This window comes from Triticum urartu, chromosome 4A, assembly GCF_056163025.1.
Source record: "Triticum urartu cultivar PI428250 chromosome 4A, HENAU_Tu73, whole genome shotgun sequence".
Classification (NCBI taxonomy): domain Eukaryota; kingdom Viridiplantae; phylum Streptophyta; class Magnoliopsida; order Poales; family Poaceae; genus Triticum; species Triticum urartu.
This window is the reverse complement of record NC_141876.1, coordinates 20,427,866-20,447,609: the sequence shown is the minus strand read 5'-3', so window position 1 is coordinate 20,447,609 and position 19,744 is coordinate 20,427,866. Positions and strand designations below refer to the sequence as shown.

General features: G+C 44.0%; 1 protein-coding gene across 15 annotated transcripts; it reads left to right on the top strand.

Annotated features, from left to right (window-relative positions):
• Positions 1 to 3,554: 3,554 nt before the first annotated feature.
• LOC125550317 (uncharacterized) lies at positions 3,555 to 18,515 on the top strand. Of its 15 annotated transcripts, none has more exons than XR_015600146.1 (15): positions 3,555 to 4,255; positions 5,366 to 5,461; positions 5,601 to 5,665; positions 5,775 to 7,009; positions 7,645 to 7,728; positions 7,824 to 9,081; positions 9,194 to 9,318; positions 9,398 to 9,543; positions 10,641 to 10,751; positions 11,532 to 11,786; positions 12,551 to 12,659; positions 13,468 to 13,627; positions 14,281 to 14,380; positions 16,561 to 17,752; positions 17,879 to 18,515. XR_015600146.1 is itself a non-coding variant. In XM_087517552.1 (13 exons), exons 5-8 carry the CDS (start codon positions 9,209 to 9,211, stop codon positions 11,609 to 11,611), a joined length of 447 nt encoding a protein of 148 aa, XP_087373678.1. In that variant the 5' UTR covers positions 3,570 to 4,255; positions 5,366 to 5,461; positions 5,601 to 5,665; positions 5,775 to 9,081; positions 9,194 to 9,208; the 3' UTR covers positions 11,612 to 11,786; positions 12,551 to 12,659; positions 13,468 to 13,627; positions 14,281 to 14,380; positions 16,561 to 17,752; positions 17,879 to 18,515. The 15 variants fall into 15 exon arrangements, 2 of the variants coding, with proteins under 2 accessions (XP_087373678.1, XP_087373679.1); XR_015600145.1 differs by adding an exon at positions 15,214 to 15,248 and having other exon boundaries at positions 3,557 to 4,255; positions 5,775 to 9,081; positions 16,561 to 16,671; positions 17,709 to 17,752; XR_015600140.1 differs by having other exon boundaries at positions 7,645 to 9,081.
• The last annotated feature ends 1,229 nt before the right edge of the window (positions 18,516 to 19,744 follow it).

The following is a 19,744-nucleotide window of genomic DNA, read 5'->3' as shown; positions in this document are numbered from 1 at the left end:
CACGTGGTGCTTCGAAACAACGAACTGTCGCAACGGTGCACAGTTAGGGGGAACACTTTATTGAAATTTTAATGAGGGATCATCTTATTTACTACCGTCGTTCTAAGCAAATAAGATGTATAAACATGATAAACATCACATGCAATCAAATAATAGTGACATGATATGGCCAATATCATATAGCTCCTTTGATCTCCATCTTGGGGCTCCATGATCATCTTGTCACTGGCATGACACCATGATCTCCATCATCATGATCTCCATCATCATGATCTCCATCATCGTGTCTTCTTGAAGTTGTCTCATCAACTATTACTTCTACTACTACAGCTAACGGTTAGCAATAAAGTAAAGTAATTACATGACGTTTATGTTGACACGCAGGTCATAAATAAATTAAGACAACTCCTATGGCTCCTGCCGGTTGTCATACTCATCGACATGCAAGTCGTGATTCCTATTACAAGAACATGATCAATCTCATACATCACATATATCATTCATCACATCCTTTGGCCATATCACATCACATAGCATACCCTGCAAAAACAAGTTAGACGTCCTCTAATTGTTGTTTGCATGTTTTACGTGGCTGTTACGGGTTTCTAGCAAGAACGTTTCTTACCTACGCAAAGACCACAACGTGATATGCCAATTGCTATTTACCCTTCATAAGGACCCTTTTCATCGAATCCGATCCGAGTAAAGTGGGAGAGACAGACACCCTCCAGCCACCTTATGCAACTAGTGCATGTCAGTCGGTGGAACCGGTCTCACGTAAGCGCACGTGTAAGGTTGGTCCGGGCCGCTTCGTCCCACAATGCCGCCGAATCAAGATTGGACTAGTAACGGTAAGCATATTGAACAAAATCAACGCCCACAACTACTTTGTGTTCTACTCATGCATAGAATCTACGCAATAGACCTAGCTCTGATACCACTGTTGGGGAACGTAGCAGAAATTCAAAATTTTCCTACGTATCACCAAGATCTATCTATGGAGAAACTATCAACGAGTGGAAGAAGAGGATCTACATACCCTTGTAGATCGCGCGCGGAAGCGTTCAAGAGAACGGGGTTGACGGAGTCGTACTCGTTGTGATCCAAATCACCGATGATCCTAGCGCCGAACGGACGGCACCTCCGCGTTCAACACACGTACGGAGCAGCGACGTCTCCTTCTTCTTGATCCAGCAAGGGGGGAGGAGAGGTTAATGGAGATCCAGCAGCACGACGGCGTGGTGGTGGAAGTAGCGGGATTTCAACAGGGCTTCACCAAGCGCCGCAGGAAGAGGGAGATGTGTCACGGGAGGGAGAGGGAGGCGCCAGGGCTTAGATGGGGCTGCCCTCTCTTCCCCCCCACTATATATAGGGCCAAGGGAGAGGGGGGGCGCAGCCTTGGCCCTTCCTCCAAGGAAGGGTGCGGCTAGGGAGGAGTCCCTCCTCCCAAGGCACCTAGGAGGTGCCTTCCCCCTTTAGGACTCTTCCTTTCCTTATCTCTTGGCGCATGGGCCTCTTGGGGCTGGTGCCCTTGGCCCATATAGGCCAAGGCGCACACCCCTACAGCCCATGTGGCCCCCCGGGGCAGGTGGCCCCACCCGATGGACCCCCGGGACCCTTCCGGTGGTCCCGATACAATATCGGTGACCTCGAAACTTGTCCCGATGGCCGAAATAGCAGTTCCTATATATAATTCTTTACCTCCGGACCATTCCGGAACTCCTCGTGACGTCCGGGATCTCATCCGGGACTCCGAACAACATTCGGGTTACCGCATACTAATATCTCTATAACCCTAGCGTCACCGAACCTTAAGTGTGTAGACCCTACGGGTTCGGGAGCCATGCAGACATGACCGAGACGTTCTCCGGTCAATAACCAACAGCGGGATCTGGATACCCATGTTGGCTCCCACATGCTCCACGATGATCTCATCGGATGAACCACGATGTCAAGGACTTTAATCAATCCCATATGCAATTCCTTTGTCTATCGGTACGATACTTGCCCGAGATTCGATCGTCGGTATCCCGATACCTTGTTCAATCTCGTTACCGGCAAGTCTCTTTACTCGTTCCGTAACACATCATCCCGTGATCAACTCCTTGGTCACATTGTGCACATTATGATGATGTCCTATCGAGTGGGCCCAGAGATACCTCTCCGTCACACGGAGTGACAAATCCCAGTCTCGATTCGTGCCAACCCAATAGACACTTTCGGAGATACCCGTAGTGTACCTTTATAGCCACCCAGTTATGTTGTGACGTTTGGCACACCCAAAGCACTCCTACGGTATCCGGGGGTTGCACAATCTTATGGCCTAAGGAAATGATACTTGACATTAGAAAAGCTTTAGCATACGAACTACACGATCTAGTGCTATGCTTAGGATTGGGTCTTGTCCATCACATCATTCTCCTAATGATGTGATCCCGTTATCAACGACATCCAATGTCCATGGTCAGGAAAACGTAACCATCTATTGATCAACGAGCTAGTCAACTAGAGGCTTACTAGGGACTTGGTGTTGTCTATGTATCCACACATGTATCTGAGTGTCCTATCAATACAATTCTAGCATGGATAATAAACGATTATCATGAACAAGGAAATATAATAATAATCAATTTATTATTGCTTCTAGGGCATATTTCCAACAGTCTTTCCATCAAGGCCCACCGGGTGAGACTTCCAGCGCACACACATGCAAAGGCTAGGCAAGGCAAGAGGGAGGCGGCCCCACCCAAATCAACACTAATCACCGCCCCCCTGATTTTTAGGGGGCCCGCCTCTAATTAACCACCCCTAATTAATCCACGTAAGTTAAGCCACTTTCCAAATTGAAGACTGTCGGAAAACGAGCGTTGGAACGCTCGCGCGCCAGATAGCCACGCCCTGAAGAAGAATGGCACATGAAATCATGAGGCAAGGAGGGTGGCTCACATAACTTCTATAGACCTACGCAAGCTTCTGCAACTCGTGGGTGAAGATGGCGACGTGCGAGACTCCCTGATGCACTGCAACACAAGGTGGTTGCCCTTTTTGGGCTTGCGCGGCTTGAGGTAGATGATGGAAGGCATGATGTCGACGTCGTCGTTCTAGGTCAACATGTAGTCAGGCTTAGTAGAGCCACCTCGTTGAACCCGACAGCCCTTCTCTCGTGCTCATGGTGTACTTCTTCCCTCCGCACATGTTCCCTGTCCCAGGAACCAATCCAAGGAGGAGGCAATGGTGGCCGAGGCCATTACCCTGTCAAAAGAAATAGTGGTTGCTTGCGATTAAAAGAAACCCGTTCAACATTTTTAGTTTCGTGCTATATATTTTTATATTGAATCTGGTTTCTGTAATCTCTACTATTAAAGGAGGATCGAACATTGTGATGATTCGACCTCCTCTCCGATGGTTCGACCTCGATCCGGCACCGAGGAAATCGCTAGGAAAACAATCCACCCGCACGCCTTGTTCGCTAGCTACTATATCTCGTGCGATACACGCGAAAAAAACCCAGAGAACAAACGAACCGGTTCAATGAACCTCTACCCCACGATCCGGTAACCCGCACAACATGGCATGCGAAAAGCAACGACCAGGCACACACGTCTCACGCCCCTATCTGCTAGCAACCTCCTCGCTCCTCCCCATCCCATCTACCTGCTGAAAAAATCGGCACGCCATCCACGCCACTCACGATCCCCGCTGCGGCGCCTGCGTCGATGGGCTCCCCTCGGTCCTCCTCCACCAAGCACCCGCCCTCCCATGGTCGTGGTCCATCCTCTACCAAGCTCTTGATTGGGAGTCCCACGAGGTTGGGAGTCCCTTGAGGCCTTACCACGACCATGGAATCCCTTGCCCTCGCCTGCGTCGATGGACCCGCCCGTGACCGGACCGAGAGCATGTTATCTCGCTGCGCCTCGCGATCCCCCCACTGCGGCACCCTGCCCCGTGCTGACGCCGCGGGCGCGGGCGGCTCAGCCCGCCGCGCGGACCGGCGCGCTCAGGTGAAGCTGCTCGCCGGGTTACCCCGGCGCCCGCCTTTCGTCTACCCACCGTGTCGTCGGGTGATCTCTGTGTGCGCCGTTTATGCAGGGCCAGCAGGGGATGCGCCACTCTGCCGCTGGTCCCGCCGTGCCGGAGCCGGTGGAGCGCCGTCGTGTGCAACGCGTCGGTGTACATCATCCCGCTCATGAAGCAGTGTGTCTCCGTCGCGGCCGCGGCGTGAGTGCCTCCCCCATCTCATCGTCGATACCCAAAGGTACCTTTTCCGATGTGATTTGCTCATGATACAGAAACGCATAATCCTTTCGGGCTCCGAATATGTTCGTGCTTTTGCCTGCGAGGGCTGTCAATTGCGCAACTGCTGGTGTCAAATTGTAAGATGCACGATCCTGTCATACATTCTGTAACCTGTCGATGGTTACTCAGAGGGCATCATGCAACAACTGTTAGATGGAGTTGGTTTCTTGATCAGTAACCACGAGCTGATATTTTCACAGCAAGTAAAAGAATTAACGCATCATGTTCATATCTTTAGGAGGTAGGAGCAACATTAACACACTTCACAAGAACTAGATAGACAGTGTACTTGTAGTACCATATGCTGCGATAACGAATACTGCCAGATATTCAGTCTGTTTACACATTAACATGACACCTTGTGTTCAGTGGCGTCACTCTTTATCACAGGAAACTGCAATGCATGGTTTTTGTATTAAAAATTTGAATGTCGTATAATTCGAATGCAGAAATTTACTCAAGGTATAAATTCAAGTCATGTTAACATCATCAGTTTGTTAAACATAACTTACAGAATGGTACTCTTTTCGTATCATGATGCTCAGGTTCCGTCCACTTGGTGACTTGCTTAGCTTGCCGCGGAACCGTAGTGTATCTACTTTATGCTTCTGATCCATCATAAGTTATTAGCGCATTCATGTTACGACACTAACTTGTCAACACCAAGGTGGTAATCTTGCTTCAGATCTTGGATGAGTTACTGGGGCTGTTCAGGCCATGACTCCAAATTGCAATTGCTATCTTGAGGACGGGCAATCTTGTGTAACTGAAAGTGATAATTCTTCAAAAACTCGGCTCTTGCTATTCTCCATGTAGTTTATTTCATTCTGCGACATACTCCCTCCGTTCCTAAATATAAGTCTTTTGAGAGATTTCAAATGGACTACAACATACGGATGTATATAGACATATTTTAGAGTGTAGATTTACTCATTTTGTTCCATATGTAGTCACTTATTGGAATCTCTTAAATGACTTATATTTAGGAACGGCGGGGGTATTTGGTTTTGTCATCAAATGATTGGACTATTTTTTGAGCATTTATTTATTACTCTTTTCCCTCCTGCAGAGTGCTCTTGCTTGCTAAAGGCACAGGCATACACAAATCTTTCATCGTGCCATTGTTTGTTCTGCAAGCACCTAGCACTGTAATCTCATGGATCAAGTAAGGTTCTGCCATTTGGCCCAAAAGAATCATTACCTTTTCCTCTTTTCTTGCTATAGCTACTGGATGTTTATTCTTTTTGAGACAAGAACACTTACTTTTGGCGTACTTATCCTATGGTGTCTATTCCTAATTTTAGGAGTGAATATGGGATGTGGACTGCTTTTCTTGCGCTTGCAGTGCGTTTGTTCTTACCCTTTCCAGGTAGAGTGACAACGAAGATCCATACGTCCTGCTTAAAATTAAGTACAATATTTGATAATACCTGAAACAGATATATGTTACTTATGCACATGTGTCTTGTCTGTTTAAGGCGACCTAGAGCTTCCGCAGTCAACAATGCTGGCGGTCAGCGTTGCTCCTTACCAGGTGATGAATGTGAGGTATGTAACATGCTCGCCATTCCGGAAGACATTAGCTATACTGCTGCATATGTCTTTGATAATTCATCCGCTTGGTCAATTGTCCACTAAATGTGAAGTGGCTAAAAAGAAAGGAAATTAACATGTAGAAGAAGTTGAAGAACTGTTAAGCAGAGAATTCATCGCCTAGCTTAACCAGTGCAACGTGAATAAGGATTAAGAGGATCTAGCTTAATCCATGTGTATGGTAGCAGATCATATACTTTGCTTTTTTCAATTTTCTAAATTACAGTTTCACCCCTAGCCTCATTTGCGGGTAAAATGTTATAGTTTGCGCAAGCAGCAGATCTAGATAATCTTTTGTAGGGCGTGAGTTACTGGATAGACATCTAATAAAAAGAGGCATCTTCTTTCGGCTCGATACAGAATATATCAGTGCTATTGGGTGCTCTTTGGTACTACAATTGCCTCACCCACTCTACAAAAACTTGAGTGTATATGGTCTTTTGTTCTTCACTATTACTTTATTAAGGCTGCAAATTTGTGATATGTACAGATGAAAACACATACTGCGACATAATTGATTCATCTGACGATTCAGTGTTCCCTGTTCTTTTTGTGTGAACTCCAGCCAGAAATATTTAGCCGGGGTATTTTTTGCCACTTATTGTCTGTTACGGAGAGTTGGTGTTTCTAGACACAAAATATTTTGTTTACTGGTTTATACCATGGGTCAGTTCAATCTCAGGTTAAATTAGTCAGTGTTGATCAATAATGAAATGTAGCCATTGGTTGATTGATCATTGATGGTACAGATGTGCAAAGCAACAATTATATACCCCACTGTGTTGGACCCAAATACCTTCCGGAAAGAAGTTCTGAAGGGTGGGATACTAGACAACCATGTAATTTCAGCTATATCTTTATTATATAAAATAGGCGGAATTTTAGGTATGTTCTGCTATCCCCCCCCCCCCCCCCCCCTCTCTCTCTCTCTAATTTGGTGCTATTGGTTTGTTAAGGTACCTATTTATTTTGAGTTTTTTCTGTGTCAAACACAAAGGTTGAATGTATGGCTTAGCACTAACTTCATGTGGGTTTTTCTGCTCAAGTTATTTCAGTTATATTCCTCAGTTAATACTTCGCAGGATCTTGAGGAGTTCTTTTGTGTTGTATTGCTTTGAAGGTGAATCTCATTCCTCGGATTTTGCTCTGTTGTCGTAGCACTTTCAGATTTGAAGTTATGTTTCTCAAGTAAGAAGTAGTATCTTTGTGCTTTTAGCAATGAGAATATTTGAGGAACTACCTATTACAACATCATTTTCTAGGAAAATTAGATCATAACAAGAGACGATGAATCATTTATTTTCTTTGTTGTGGGTAGGGTCAAATTTTGAATTACCAAGCTTTTGTATGATTTTGATTGACCAGGCTTGCTTGCTGCTTGCTTGTCAATCAAGCTATGTTGGTCGATTTTAGAGACAAACTTGTCTTCGAATAAGACTATCTAGAAGCAGCAAGGCAAAGACATCCATTGCATTACTAACTGGGATAATTTTGACTTGTTAGCTACACCCTTTGGATGGTCCTAATTGTAGAAAATTATTATAGACAATCAACCCTTCAAATTTCACCATCATGAAAGAATCTAAATATAGTATGTTTTCTTCTCTTACTTTTTTATTATACTCTTCTACTCTTATAATTCATCAAATGCTAACTATTACCGTCACTTTAATGCTCGGAACCCCTGGTTGATAATTTATAGTGGGTCAGTTCTGTGTTGATTTCTCTCATGATGATTGATGCTTTGTTACATAGATAGAAAAAAAATGAGAAATCAGATGGAGAAGGAATGGCACAACCGTGAAAAATAAGTCAGATGCTTGTTGAAAGATATATACTGTGAGTTTCATATATTTTGGTTCTATAAGGATTCGATTTTTTAAGGAGGCCGGAGTGGAGAAGTAGATGTGACATAGAGAAACATGGCTATGCAGGGGAAACGGGAAATCACACTTTGACAAATGTTTCTATAGTCATGTGTTATTCTGTAGCCACTGAGCAAATGCATCGACATACATGTGTCAGAGACGCTGTATGCTCTTTGATTGTTGATAATTTTTTGTTTCTCGTGGACCTTGTTTGACTTTTGGATGTGGTGTGAATTCTATGGGCTAATATGTCAAGCTTTCGATGGTTCACTATGTACGCTTGTTTGGTGATTCAATATTTGTCAGTGTGGTAATAAGCCACATACGACACAAATTCTTCTATTTTGCCGAACACATCCTCTTGAAGTACAAGATATTTTTATAACCATGTCTACAACTCATGATCTCTATGCCTAAATTTATTGTTTGGTGCCATTGTGACCAATATCCCTTAAGCTATACGAGGTTTGATTGAGAACATGGAGATACATTTTGTCTTACTCGTGATGATAAGTATGTATGTCAACTATTTTATGGCCGAGTGCTTTTAGCAGAGGGCTTGTTAGGGCAATGAGAGGACGGTTCTGGACCTTCTCCTCAACCAACGTTGACGGAGAGCAATGAGTTGACTGTGTTTGCTGATGACGGCGATAAAACTGGCAAGGTGGGAGCACCAACAATAATGATGAATGACATGAAAATTTATTGTTCCGTGACAACGCACGGACATTAAACTAGTAATAATAGATGAAAAAACTCAGGCAGAGTTGGCCACCGGATTTTAAAAGGGAGCAGGGGCGTGATCCACGTGACATGTGATATGTGTCGTCGGATCTTGCAGAAAAGAAAGGAATGAACGATTGGGATTAAACGAGCCGGAGCTCGATCCGTGGGAGTACCACCACGCGCGCCCACTCTGCGTTTGACCGAAAAACATGGATGTTCCCGCCTTTCGCTCTGGTCGACGCGACCGCTCGCGCTGATTTTGAACGAAAATTCAATCCAAGGAGCGGAAAGGGACTGCTTTGGCCCACAAAAGAAAAAAGAAGAAAAGAAAACGCAACCAAACCACAGCCAGGCCGCGCGGCTTCTCTCTCTGTCTTGCTCCTCTCTCGATCCCCTCCAGATCCAACCGCCACCGCCGACCTCCGTCCTCTCCCCCAACCCCAGCTCCAACTCCGGCCTCCACTCCACCGCCGGCGATCCATCCGTTCCCCTCCTCTCGCTCGCCGTAGATCCGCTCGAGCAGCGCAGCCCACGGTCAGATCAGATCCTCGCGCCCGGAACCCTAGCCCTCTGGCCATGGCGACCGGCCGCAGCACAGGTATGAATCCCTCCTCCTCTTCTCCTCTTCTTCCTCTTCTCTCTCTCCCTATCTCTCTCTCTCTCTCCCTATCTCTCTCTGACCCACATCTCGCCACGTCTCTTCTCTATAGGTTGGAGGTGCCACCATGGAGTCCTCTGCCGGGGACGCCGCCCAAGTGCTCGTCAAGGCCCGCTGCTCCTTCTTCCTCCTTTTCCTCAAATTCAAGGGCAATCAGCAGCACACGCCATCCTCAAGGTCCGCCCCTCTCTCTCGATTTCCTCTTCCTGGCCTGGCCTGACCTGACCTGATGCATGGGATTTCCTTTCCATGGCAGGCGCACGGTTCTTCTCTTCTCTGATGGATGGATGGGTTGGTCGTGGAGGAGGAGAACGACCAGGAGAATAGGGATCCCGTCTCTTCTTTTCTCTTCATCAATGTCGGCCGCCCAGGAACAACGACCCAGCCACCCCTCAAGGAAAGGTAAAGGCACCCTCTTCATCCCCAAAGACAAGAAAGATTCAAGGATGGCCTCCATATTACAAGGATGCCCATGGTTTTGGATCTCACATTAGGTCCTTGTTTAAGACCGGCCAGCCATAATGGGTGCACCGCCTTCTCCAGCTCTATATGCTTAATTATCTTGCTTCACACCAACATTTCATTTCTTAACGAGGCAGGCTTTCTATATGAGATGGCCTGCAACAAACGCTCCTCTGCGTAAGTGTGTTTGCCAAACTGCGGTCTGCCGGTGACCTCTTCTGGCCAGCATCACACTTCCGTTTCTTGATGAATGGGTTTTATTTAAATCGTAGGCATGCAGAGAGTTAGAGCCAATCCAGATTTGAGAAACAACAGCTACAGATGTCGACTGTCATGGCTGTAGCTCCCAACTTGTCTCCTTCCTCTGTTGCCACCCTGGTCGGTCTGTCCAATAATTGGTGTTGCTTTCTATATGTAACAATAAAGCATGGACCGATACATGCCAAAATGCGCTTTGGTCGCCGGGCTCCAGGGACCTCAGTTCCACTTGAGTTACGATGCTTTCTGTTTCTTGAATTAATTCCAAGTTATACACACAGATAGTTAGAGTCCAACTGAGATTTGAGAAGCAACTGTACAAGCTCAAATGTTTGTTCGTCGTCAGCAAACGTATTGCTATATAGTAGCTAATTTACAAGTATCATATTACCAAAGTTCTCTGTCCTATAATATAAGACCGTTTTTGACACTAGTGTAGTGTCAAAAAGGCTCTTATATTTTCGGATGGAGGGAGTAACTTTTTTATGGCATACTTCGATGCCAATTTTCATATGTTATATTGATCCGTATGAGTAGTATCTAGTCAAACATCCAAAAGGTTTGCTGGAATGGATAAAAAATAAACCCTTTTTTTAAGTTCTGAACTACATATATGTGTGTGTGTGTGTGTGTGTGTGTGTGTGTTGTCCTGTTTATTATCCGTGCGGCAGACCATCTATAAGGGAAGGGGGCTGTTTTGCTAGTTTCCATTAATATTTGTTGGTTTGCTGCTTTCTGTTAACTGAAGATGTGCTTTCTTTTTCATGTGTGGGTGGCAGGCAGGAGTGCAAACCCTTGGAGTTCATGTAGAGTATTCTGCCCTCATGGGTCACAGAGGCCCTCCTTCCTCCGCCCTATCAGAACCAGGCTGCCTGTTGTATGTACAGCAGGTGAGCCCTCTCTGTCAATCCAAACCGTGTTCCTAGTGTGTTTGCTTTGAAGAACAGACTGCATCTTGTGGATAAGTTCTCTGGAAAGGTTCCTTTTATTTGACAGCCTCTGGAAGACTTATAGTGTTGTGGGTGGTCCTATTGCAGCCCAATCTACCAATGTATATTCCTTTTTATCTAGAAAGACTAGGCATGTTTTTTCCTTGTGACAATAAAAATAAGTACGAGTAGTAGGTTGCCACAGTGAGCTCGTCTCCTTCCTCTGCTCTCCGCCTCTTGTTGCTCTGATAGATTGTCATAATTTGGTTAGCAAGGTGCTGTGGGTCGATGGATTCTATGGTTCCTGTGATGTGGTGGGGTTCATGTTAAGTTCGCCATGATGGACTTCATCACTGAAAGAATTGTTCCATTTCTCAACAAAATAAAAACATCAGTTAATAACACTCTCTTGCAATTTATTCAGATAATCGAAAAGCATGAGCTGCTTAAATAGTGATGCAGTTTGGTTTCTTTGAGATTGAATGGTCTAGTACATCTGTTTGAGCGATAAGTAATTCCGGACTGAGGGAGTAGTTTCTAATGCCTGGAGTAATCTGCTTAGTTGTTGAACAGGGCTGATTTGTACCGGTTCTATAGATTTGGTAATTGATGTACTTGGGTCCAAAGTCCTAGAGCTATTCTTGATATACGGAGAGACCTTTCTCTTTATTGTTTCTTATGATTTTTCTTTGGTCCACTGATTAGGTGTACAAACTAATTGTGAATTCTTTTTTGTTGTAGCAAAAAGATTTGGATGCAGACCGTGGTGGTTTCTTCATAGTACACGTGCAGCCAGCCGTGTATGTTCAAATTCTCCCTGACGCCGTGTGATGCTAGTGATTTTGCCTGCCATGCCGCAACCACGACGGTGGCGATGTCCGGCCTCGGCTACAACTTGCACAGGATTTGGCCTCTGGATGGGTTTCTCGTGCCAGGCACCTCGACGACTTTTGCTATGCTGTGGTGTTGTTTGGCATTGGCTACACAATAGCTATGGTGAGATCCTCTGATTCCTCTGCTCCCCGCCTCTGGTTGCTCCGATAGATGGTCACAATTTGGTTAGCAAGGGGTTGTGGGTCGATGGATGCTATGGTTCCTGTGATGTGCCTGGGGTTCATGCTAATTGTTGGTTATGTTGCTAGTGCTATAATCCGGTTGGTTATGTTGCTCTGCTGGGTTTAGGATGTCGAATTGAGCCGGTTGCCACTGCTCTAATCATATAGGCATAGTACATGATTACTAGCAATTCTGTTCCAATGTAGGTGGTATGTGTTAATCTGTAGCCCATGTGTGCTGTGTCGTGCTCATGTGAGCAGGAAATTACCATGTGTATTTCTGTTGCAAATGTGTTCTGCCCATTAGCAGATCATGATGATATGCTACAGTACATGGGTTTAGTTATATGAAAATGAGCTGATTTTCTTATCTCTACTAAGGAATTCTTCTTGTATGAGTTTCAGTTTTTGATGTTCTGCGCACTGACAGGTCAATGGCCTTCTATGAGAACAAAGAAAATCACTCATTCCTAGTTGTGTACGCGTGTATCGACAAACAAGTTGGTTATTGTAAAGGTGGCTCGTTGCCTCCTATTTGCATAGAATGCTTATTTATTACCTCAACTAGGTCATTGTTGTTGATGTACCTTACCTCAACTAGGTCACCTCATGATTTGTCCAAGCTCGAGTCCATGATTTCTAGTTTTTTTTTTGATTTGATGTCAAGATTATCTTCTTATTTCTTTTGTCCTTCTTGTGCGGCAGGATTCGATTCGGTACAATAAGGGGTTCGTCGTGCCAGGCTTCACGGCGCTGCTGCTTCCATGTGACGGACTGACGGTGTTGTTTGGCATCGGCTACAAAAACAGCCATGGTATGGTCCTCTCATTTCTCCACTCCCCGTCTCCGGTGGTTGCTCGGAGCTTGTCGTGTCCATCGAGCCATCACTATGGTGGTCGATCTGCGTTCATGTCCATTGTGCCATTTCTATGTCTGGTCAGGCTGCTACAGTATGTCCTTGCATAGTGATGATGTTACTGTTTCTTTTTTTTTGCTCGTTTGCTTGTTGGTCTGTCTGTTTGGTAATTATCATTCTACCACTAGTCTTCCTGATACAAACTTCCCATCCCACTCAAAAGTCTGAAACACTTCTTCTTCGCACTCAACAACTAAGCAGCACAGCACACCTGAATATATATGCGCATCTGTATATACTTAGTTTCCCATCACCCACATGGAGCGGTCTTGTTTGCTTCGGGATGTAGTATCACCACTACCTGCCTGCCTCCTTCCTGAAATTCTAACAGTATATATGTGGTCTGCGTACCATGATCTCATTATGGAGTGGTTTTTATTTCCAAGGATGCCTTCCTACTCCTACTAGTTCCAGTGTCATACAGTTTGATTAAATCGAAACGAATCATTCATGGTTGAGCATTTTGTTTTGATGATTCAGCATAAGATCCGATGTGACATTGAGTTCAGTCTCTCCTGCCTTAGTTTTCAAATTCATGATTTTCTTTCGCAATTCATGATTTTATTTGCATGAAGCTTGGTTTATGGTTGTCTATGGATCTTTGCTTTCTCTGTATGTATGATAGCTTCTGTATTTAGTTGTTGTTTGGTCAAAATATTATGATTGGCGAAGTTGTATTTATTTCCAAGCTGGCAATGCTTTATAGGTGTCTCTGTTTACTAGTACTTGAGAGGGAATTGGAAGTAGTTTGTCAACTGAAGCTTGGTCCTGCTCGACACCAAGGAGAGGCGCAAGGGGGTGCCTAGCACCGGCGCCGAAGAATGCTGGTGCTCCTCTTCGTCTTCGACCTGCTCTGCTCCTTCAAGGTAAGCTGGTCCTGGTCCTTGACCTGATCATTGGCGTCGCCCATGAGTATGATGCTGCCATGTTGAGTCTGTAATTTCATAGGCACACTTGTCTTGCTGCAGTACAGATTCGCCGTATCAACAGCCCTGGCTAGTGTTGCTGGATTTATATTGTTCTCCTTGGGCTGGAACTCGATTTCATCCCTTATTTTTCTGAAATGGGACATGTCTTTAATTTCTGAAAGAAAAATGGCAATGCTGACTTGGCATTTGGCGGGTGGTTTTGAGAATTAGCATTATGGAATTTATGTTATAGGTTAGCTTGATTAATCTTTACTACGGGATTTCCTTCTAAGGAGCTAGTGTTGTTGGGTTTTCTTCCAAGGAGCCAGTCGGGTTTTCTATAGTCAAGCATGTTAGTCATAGTGGGATACATTTGTATGAGAAATGTCTTGGACATCCTGTTAAAAGCAACAGCATATGCTAGAGCTACAATTAATTATGAATAACAACGCTGTTTGTTTTCAGCATTTGCACTTCGCACTGAAGCAAAGTTATCATCCGTTAGCAAACTATGAGGCTGTAACATCACTGAAAGTTGTCTTAAAAGGGGTCATGTTTCTTGTTGTTGTTTATTGATCTTCACAACTCATGTGGTTTCCTCACCCATGTAGGTGATAGCCGAATGGTATACGCGCGAGATTCATCTTCCACTCAAACGCCTCACGCCCTGCCCCTCCAGTAGCTGATTCTTCTTCGACTCTGTCACATGTGGTAAGCTACTGGTTCCTCTCCTCTGCTCTCTCCCATACTCTGTGTGCCCACCGCCATCAAGCCATGGTGAATTTGTGTGCATTAACGAATGCATTTCAGAAACAGCTTCATCCTTGATTTGTAGTGCACGAATCAATTTCTGAATGGATCATCATTGATTTGCTTGGGTTGGCGAATGCTTGGGCATCGTGTACCAAATAAACTTGTCTCATTTTGAGCGTCGGGTCAAGGCCTTTTATTTGTTGGCTGATGCATTGCATGGGTGTACTGTGTATGTATGTAAAGGAGATGGATAAAATTGGTAGTAGTTGTTTTCAGGAAGATGTTGGCTTTTTTTATTGATGAGGGAGAATAGTAATCGCAATTTCATGGTATAGGAGGGAGAATTAACAAGGAGACAAATTCATGTTCTTAAATAGCTCTTTCAGTTTCCTGTCTGCATGAAAAGTGAGAACTGGATTTTTAAATCTTGCCTCGATTAAAACTGTATACAACTAATTCTTGTATCCATTCACTTCAATCTTCACGTTAACATCTTGCTGGAGTACCGATTCTCTCTCACACGCACTAGACCTCTTAGGTTATATATTTCTTAAGGGCTGCATTTTAATCAGACTTTGTTAATTCCTGCCAAAACTGGTTTTTGAGCTCTAAGTTGTGAAGACAGGCCTCTAGTGCTGCCACTGGAGAACAAGCTTATATTGTCAAACTTTTTATGTTTGGGGTGTTTTGAAGATCTTTTGTTCAACTGCTTTACAGACACTCAGTTCTAGTTTTTGCCTTATGTCATCTCATAGTAAAATGAATACTTTCTGATACTGTCACCATTTTAGTGGCCCGTCGAAGCGCTTCATCTTCCTCGGTTTAGGTGAGCCCTTGGCCTTCAAGCCGACTATTTTAGCGTTTGGATCTATGGTGGTGGGCCAGCCACCACAATCTTTCTAGTAGATGAAATTGTCCAGTTATAGTTTTATAGGATCTGTATTCTAAGGCTTGGAGTTGTTAATGGCTTACAAATAGAACAAAATGATTTTATATTATGTTGTGCTGTTGTCTAATTTGCAATGGTTGCTCTGCTAGGATTTGTAGTAGTTAATGGTTGTCACATCAAATAAAATGATGTTTTGCTATGTTTCGAAGGTATTTGTTTGTACGATTGCATAAGAATATAGTAGGTACTATACTTGATCTTAGTGTTCAACTATGTATATAACCTTGTAGTACAAACTGTGTATAAACTATAAAGATGAAGTCGTCTAGGATAAAAGCCTAAGTATGTGATTTATGTGGTAGTGGTGCTCGCAATGGAACTGTCACATTCTTTTCCTTGAGTTTATTGATAAAATCTGAACAATTGTTTTTGTAAGCTTGGTGCCTTAACTCCACCACTACCTTGACGCCCACACAGTTGGGCTCCACTTTGATTTTCAATAAAATATGTTAGTTTGCTCCAGTATTTTACTATTCTAGGATGTTTAGAGTGGCTACTAGATGTGCTTGGATCTCCTGCAAACTTATGTAACTTTTACCATTTTTGATAGAGAGAGCAAATTTATAGTGAAGCTTGAGAGCAATTTTCAATGTTTCAAGTGAAGCTTGGTTTATCTATATTTTGTACTCCCTTCTGTCCATAATATAAGATTGTTTTGCAAGCTAAAACAGTTTGCAAAACGATCTTATATTATGGGACAGAGGGAGTAGATATTTTTTTGATTATTTGCAACTCGCCTTCCTCTGCTCCTCGCCCCTGGTTGGTCTGAGCTTGTGACCATCGAGCCAGGGCTACGCCATGCTAGGGTTTGGCTATTTAGAGAGAGCCAGGGCTATGCCATGAAAGTTTTTACTTTGTTAGTACAGAACAAATGGGGTCTATTTGCTTGCTGCTTTATGGCTATTTTTTTCCCTTGCTTCCAAAAATTTAAGCATTAGAGAATTGTTGGAGGCTTCTCACGCTGACACCTTCATGTTGAACATGTATGGATTCCGTTATGCCCTTGTGCTTTTTACCCCCATGTATTCAGTGGTACATGAACCATTAAAGAACCGATCCTAGTTATATTAACAAGATAGGTAGCTTAGTTTAGGTTGTCATGTTGTAAACTTGAAATTCGTTGATAGCATGCGTTTTTTGGTCTACTTGTTGAGTTTCTCAAGTCGCCTCTTGTTGTTTTCTGTTCTAGGCAATCGGTGACTGGCGTGTTGATTGGATCCAAGGGAGGAGCTTATGGTGTGTTGACACCAGTCTGTCCTTATCTTGTGGCGTTGACATCATAATCATGTCCAGCCGAAAGGTATCCAATGTTCCCCTCTAATTGGAAGAAAACTAATCAGTTTGGCCCCTTCCACTCGAGGATGACTACCTCATATATGTCCCTGGACATCCTGTTAAAAGCAACGAGCAGATGCTACAGCTACAATTAATTGTCAACACCTGCACTGTTCTTGAGATATCATTAGTTTTTACACATGGGATTACTTCCGCATGGGTCAATCACAACAGGTGTTTTATGAAAAAAATGCATCTTGATGTTCCGTGTAATGCACGGGCATCTTGCTAGTCACAGTATATATGTGGTCTATGTACCATGATCTCATGCGAGTAGTTTTTATTCCAAGGATGCCTTCCTACTCCTGCTAGTTCTAATGTCATACAGTTTGAATAAATCGAAATGAATCCGATTCATGGTTGAGTATTTTGTTTTTGATGATTCAGGGCAACAATCTATTGGTCAATTTGCATTCCCTCTAATGTCCTTTGCTCTCTTTGTCCCGCTCAATTACCCATCATTTTTGTATATCTTGGTGTTGTATGCTAGATCAATGAGCCAGCCAACCATGCATGTTGTGATGTGAAAATTTCGTCAATTTCATTTGATGTGCGTATGGATGGATCCAGACCCAAGTCAAGTCGTCCTTGGTTGCCTGCCATGCTGCTTTTACTAGTAAAAGCAGTGGCGGGCCATTTTATGTATGTAAGCTTGTTGTGTTGAATTCTGAAAGCAAGGTAGGATTTTTTTTGCTTGGCTCCTGGGTTTCTCTCCTCTGTGTGCTCCTGTTCGGTTTTGTTTTGATGCTTGCACATATCGAAGGCTTTCTAGGCGTCATTATCTAAAGGCCTTTTTTAGCTCAGTGTTTGTGCCAAATAATATATGTTTGTCTCCTTGCCTTGTGATCTCCAGCAGTGCTACCCTGGAGACCATGCAAGAATGAAGAACACACTTGAAAAATGGATAGTAAAAATATGTCTTTTTAACCCTGCTTGATTCAGCATTTTAGTACAGGCCACTCACACTCACTGTTCTGTTCTGTTCTGCTCCTGTATCCATAGAGGGCCGGGAGCTTGCAGCAACTGTGGATGAGGTCCCAGTGGAGGTATGCCCTCCTCTCCTCCTTCCTGTCAAGTGCTTGTGTGAAAAACAGTCTTGATAAAAAATAAATCTGCTTATTTAATGGACTGCCACTTCACATTGATTTCAACATCCGTTTCTCAAACACCAGGTAGTGCGAGAAATCCAATGGAGGAGATCAAGTCTTGTGGGGAAAAGTGCGCAAGCCTTTGCAAAGTGTACAAACTAATCATGGTTTGCCACGTCCCCGATTATGGACATCTTGAGTATCTAGTACTCGGATTATCATATGTATCTCATCACTCTAAATTAATATTGTTGGGTTGATAATTATTTTTAATTGGGATTGAGTTGGAGGAACCTTCTCAATGATGTTTTAACTATCGTGATAGTTAAATAAAATCTATTCCTTTGTTGTAGGAAAAAATTGGCTTTTCGCAAAACTTTAACCATAGAGCTTTCCACCAGCCAAATATGCATGTAGTGATAGCATTAGTCAGTTCTTGCTCTGCTGTGTTATTTTGCCAGCATATTCCATGTGCTGACCCTTTTTGGGGCTGCAACGTATTATGTTGTAGACTTTTCAGACGAGGAGTAAGGTTCGTTAGGTTGTTGCCATGCAGCTCGGCTATGTTGTTGGAGTTGATGGACTCACTTTATATTTCAAGCCTTCTGTTGTTATCATATTAGATGGCCTTAAGCCATATTTATTGTAATAAGTTCTCTTTTGAGATATTCTATGTAATAAGTGTGTGATTGATACTCTATTGTAAATCCTTCGAGTACTATGTGTGTCAGCATTACCGATCTAGGGATGACACTAAAGCACAGAGACTTGACTGTTTGAGGTCGGATCGCTACATTCACCATAATCCATCTCGATCATATTGTAGCGGTGCTTAGGCGAAGCCCTGCGTCGGTAGCATCATCATCACCGTCACCACGCCATCATGCTGACAAAACTCTTAGGTGAAGCTTTGCTGGATCGGAGCTCGCAGGACGTCATCGAGTTGAACGTGTGCAGAACTTGGAGGTGCCGTGCGTTCGGTACTTGTATCGGTCGGATCGTGAAGACGTACGATTACATTAACCGCGTTGTGCTAACGCTTCCGCATTCGGTCTACGAGGGTACATGGACACACTCTCCTCTCTCGTTGCTATGCATCACCATGATCCTGTGTGTGCGTAGGAAATTTTTTGAAATTACTACGTTCCCCAACAGTGGCATCCGAGCCAGGTTATTGCGTAGATGTTATATGCACGAGTTGAACACAAGTGAGTTGTGGGCGATACAAGTCATACTGCTTATCGGCATGTCATACTTTGGTTCGGCGGTATTGTTGGATGAAGCGGCCCGGACCGACATTACGCGTAAGCTTACGCGAGGCTGGTTCTACCGACGTGCTTTGCACACAGGTGGCTGGCAGGTGTCAGTTTCTCCAACTTTAGTTGAACCAAGTGTGGCTACGTCCGGTCCTTGCGAAGGTTAAAACATCACTAACTTGAAGAACTATCGTTGTGGTTTGATGCGTAGGTAAGAATGGTTCATGCTCAGCCCGTTGCAGCCACGTAAAACTTGCAACAACAAAGGAGAGGACGTCTAACTTGTTTTTGTAGGGCATGTTGTGATGTGATATAGTCAAGAAATGATGCTATATTTATTGTATGAGATGATCATGTTTTGTAACGGAGTTATCGGCAACTGGCAGGAGCCATATGGTTGTCGCTTTATTGTATGCAATGCAATCGCCCTGTAATTGCTTTACTTTATCACTAAGCGGTAGCGATAGTCGTAGAAGCAATAGTTGGCGAGACGACAACGATGCTACGATGGAGATCAAGGTGTCGCACCAGTGACGATGGTGATCATGACGGTGCTTTGGAGATGGAGATCAAAGGCACAAGATGATGGTGGCCATATCATATCACTTATATTGATTGCATGTGATGTTTATCCTTCATGCATCTGCTACCTCTTGAGCACTGCGTTGGATTTCCCCGAAGAGGAGAGGATGAT